At 55.3% G+C, this 2,014-nt stretch overlaps 1 protein-coding gene across 1 annotated transcript; it reads right to left on the reverse strand.

The window, feature by feature from the left end:
- Window positions 1–3: 3 nt before the first annotated feature.
- On the reverse strand, window positions 4–1,801 carry LOC130593429 (DNA replication complex GINS protein PSF2-like; the record flags this gene model as incomplete). Its single annotated transcript, XM_057398572.1, has 3 exons — window positions 1,674–1,801; window positions 1,082–1,196; window positions 4–42 (listed from the first exon to the last, which is right to left on the reverse strand). Coding segments are annotated over exons 1-3 (244 nt in total), but the record flags the coding sequence as incomplete, so codon positions are not given.
- Between the last annotated feature and the right edge of the window lie 213 nt (window positions 1,802–2,014).

Here is a 2,014-nt window from a genome sequence, read left to right on the forward strand (position 1 = left end):
TGTCCTCTTTGCGCTCCTGGTCCCGGATTTCCTCCAGTTTCCCTACCAATGCAAGCAGGAACGGTCAGGCTTCGACGCTCATTTTTACCCCCATCAAGAAAACCCCATGTGCTGTTTCTGCAGGACTCCGAGGACAGGAAAAGGCTTCTGGAATGAAGCACACAGGGATGCTGACATGGATGTTGACGCTGCACGTAGCGCACACCATGCCGGAAGGCTGGATCTACCTCAGCCCCATCCCCAAGCCTCTCAGGAGGTGTTCCCCACAGCCACAAGGCACTGTCAGTAATGAGTGTTTCTGCCCCTGAATGAATACAGCAGGAGCACTTAATGCAAGTCTCCCTCTTCCTGCAGCTCCGTTGAGTGTTTACTTCTCCTGCTTCTCAGTTTCCCTTGGGACTACAAAAGGGAAGGTGTCATCATTCTCACTTTTAAGAGTGAGAACCTCCCATTTCCGATGAAGATCATTTCATGGAGTGAATGAGCTGGTGATTAACACACAAGCGTGCTCTCTTAGGTCTCCCTCCTCACACAGGGTCATCTGAGGTTCCCGAAGCTCTGTGAGATCTGTAAGTGCTGCTCAGAACACCCATTCACCACTGGGGAATGCAAGTGTCAGGGCTGGGGATTCAATCTGTTCTTCCTCCTCACCAGAGGAACAGAAGGTAAATACATGAGGGAAGATTAAATCTCCTGTCAATATAAAGAATTCCAGCAGTGGGAAATCATCCTCCCTCAGACTTACTTTGTGTTTGTGGAATTAAGCTTCCCACTGAAACAGGGGAAGTTCAGGTTGGATATAAGGAAGTAGTTCTTCCCTGTGAGGGTGCTGAGGTGCTGGCACAGGGTGCCCAGAGAAGCTGGGGCTGCCCCATCCCTGGCAGTGATGGACGGGGCTTGGGGTAACCTGCTCTAGTGTGAGGCATCCTTGCCCATGGCAGGGGTTGGAACTGGGTGATCTTAAGGCCCTTTCCAACCCAAACCATCCCTTGATTCTATAATGGTGCAAAACAGAGATTTTCGTTGAACTTCTTCTTTCCACTGCACCCACTGGAGCCCAGCCCCGACGCCCCATCCTTACCAACATCCATCCATTCCGGAGCAATCACCCGGCACTTCTGCCTCTGCTTCAGGTTGATGGCGAGCCAGAGAGGCACTTCCACTGGCAAGCCGGGATTGAAAGGGCCCAGATCTCCCTGGAAGATGAACCAAAGACAACGGTTAAGGGCTCGCACACGGCAGAACTCACCTGATAACGTGGCCTTGGCCACGACTACCCTCGACACACAGCCCCTGGGCTCAGGCTGAGCACCCAGTGCCACAGCTCAGCACCCAAGGATGCCAGGGACCCTCCAGCCCTCAGCCAAGGCTCAGGGGATGCTGCCCCCCACCAGAGACATGGGCACAGCGCATCATCCCGCTCCTCCTCCCCTCTGCCCTTCATACCAACCCTCAATCCCTCCATCCCATCACAGCAGACCCCCAACCTCTCTCCCTGCTCCCAAGCACCCCAAACCCCATCCCCAACCTCCTGCCCCTCAGTCCCAACCCCCCAAACCCTACCTCACACCTAATCCCTGTCCCTCATCGCCCCAAACCCTGCCTCAAGCCCATCAGCCCCCAATCCCCCCCTCCCCAACCAGCCCCACGGCCCTGCCCGCGGCCCCACAGACCCCAATGAGATGGATCCGGTCAAGGCTGAAGTTGGGCACGATCGTCACCAGCTCCTTCTCGGCCAGGAACTCCACCTCGGCCGGCTCCATGGAGGCGGCAGCGGGGACGGGGATGGGGATCGGGATGGGGATCGGGATCGATTTCTTCTTGAATGCTGAGCTCCCTCCGTGCCATTACTAATGACACCTTGTGGAGCGATGATGAGATTCCCACAGTTTTCTGTACTCCTCCAGATGTGAGGAATCACCAAAATTCCCTCTTCCCACATTAAAAACAGACCCAGTGTACACCGCCAGCCAATAGCATCACACTAGCAGAGGACCAGGTTATCCTGTTGCTC

This window comes from Pezoporus wallicus, unplaced genomic scaffold, assembly GCF_028554395.1.
Source record: "Pezoporus wallicus isolate ANWC-B61680 ecotype Strahan unplaced genomic scaffold, APGP_CSIRO_Pwel_v1 contig_8256, whole genome shotgun sequence".
Lineage (NCBI taxonomy): Eukaryota > Metazoa > Chordata > Aves > Psittaciformes > Psittacidae > Pezoporus > Pezoporus wallicus.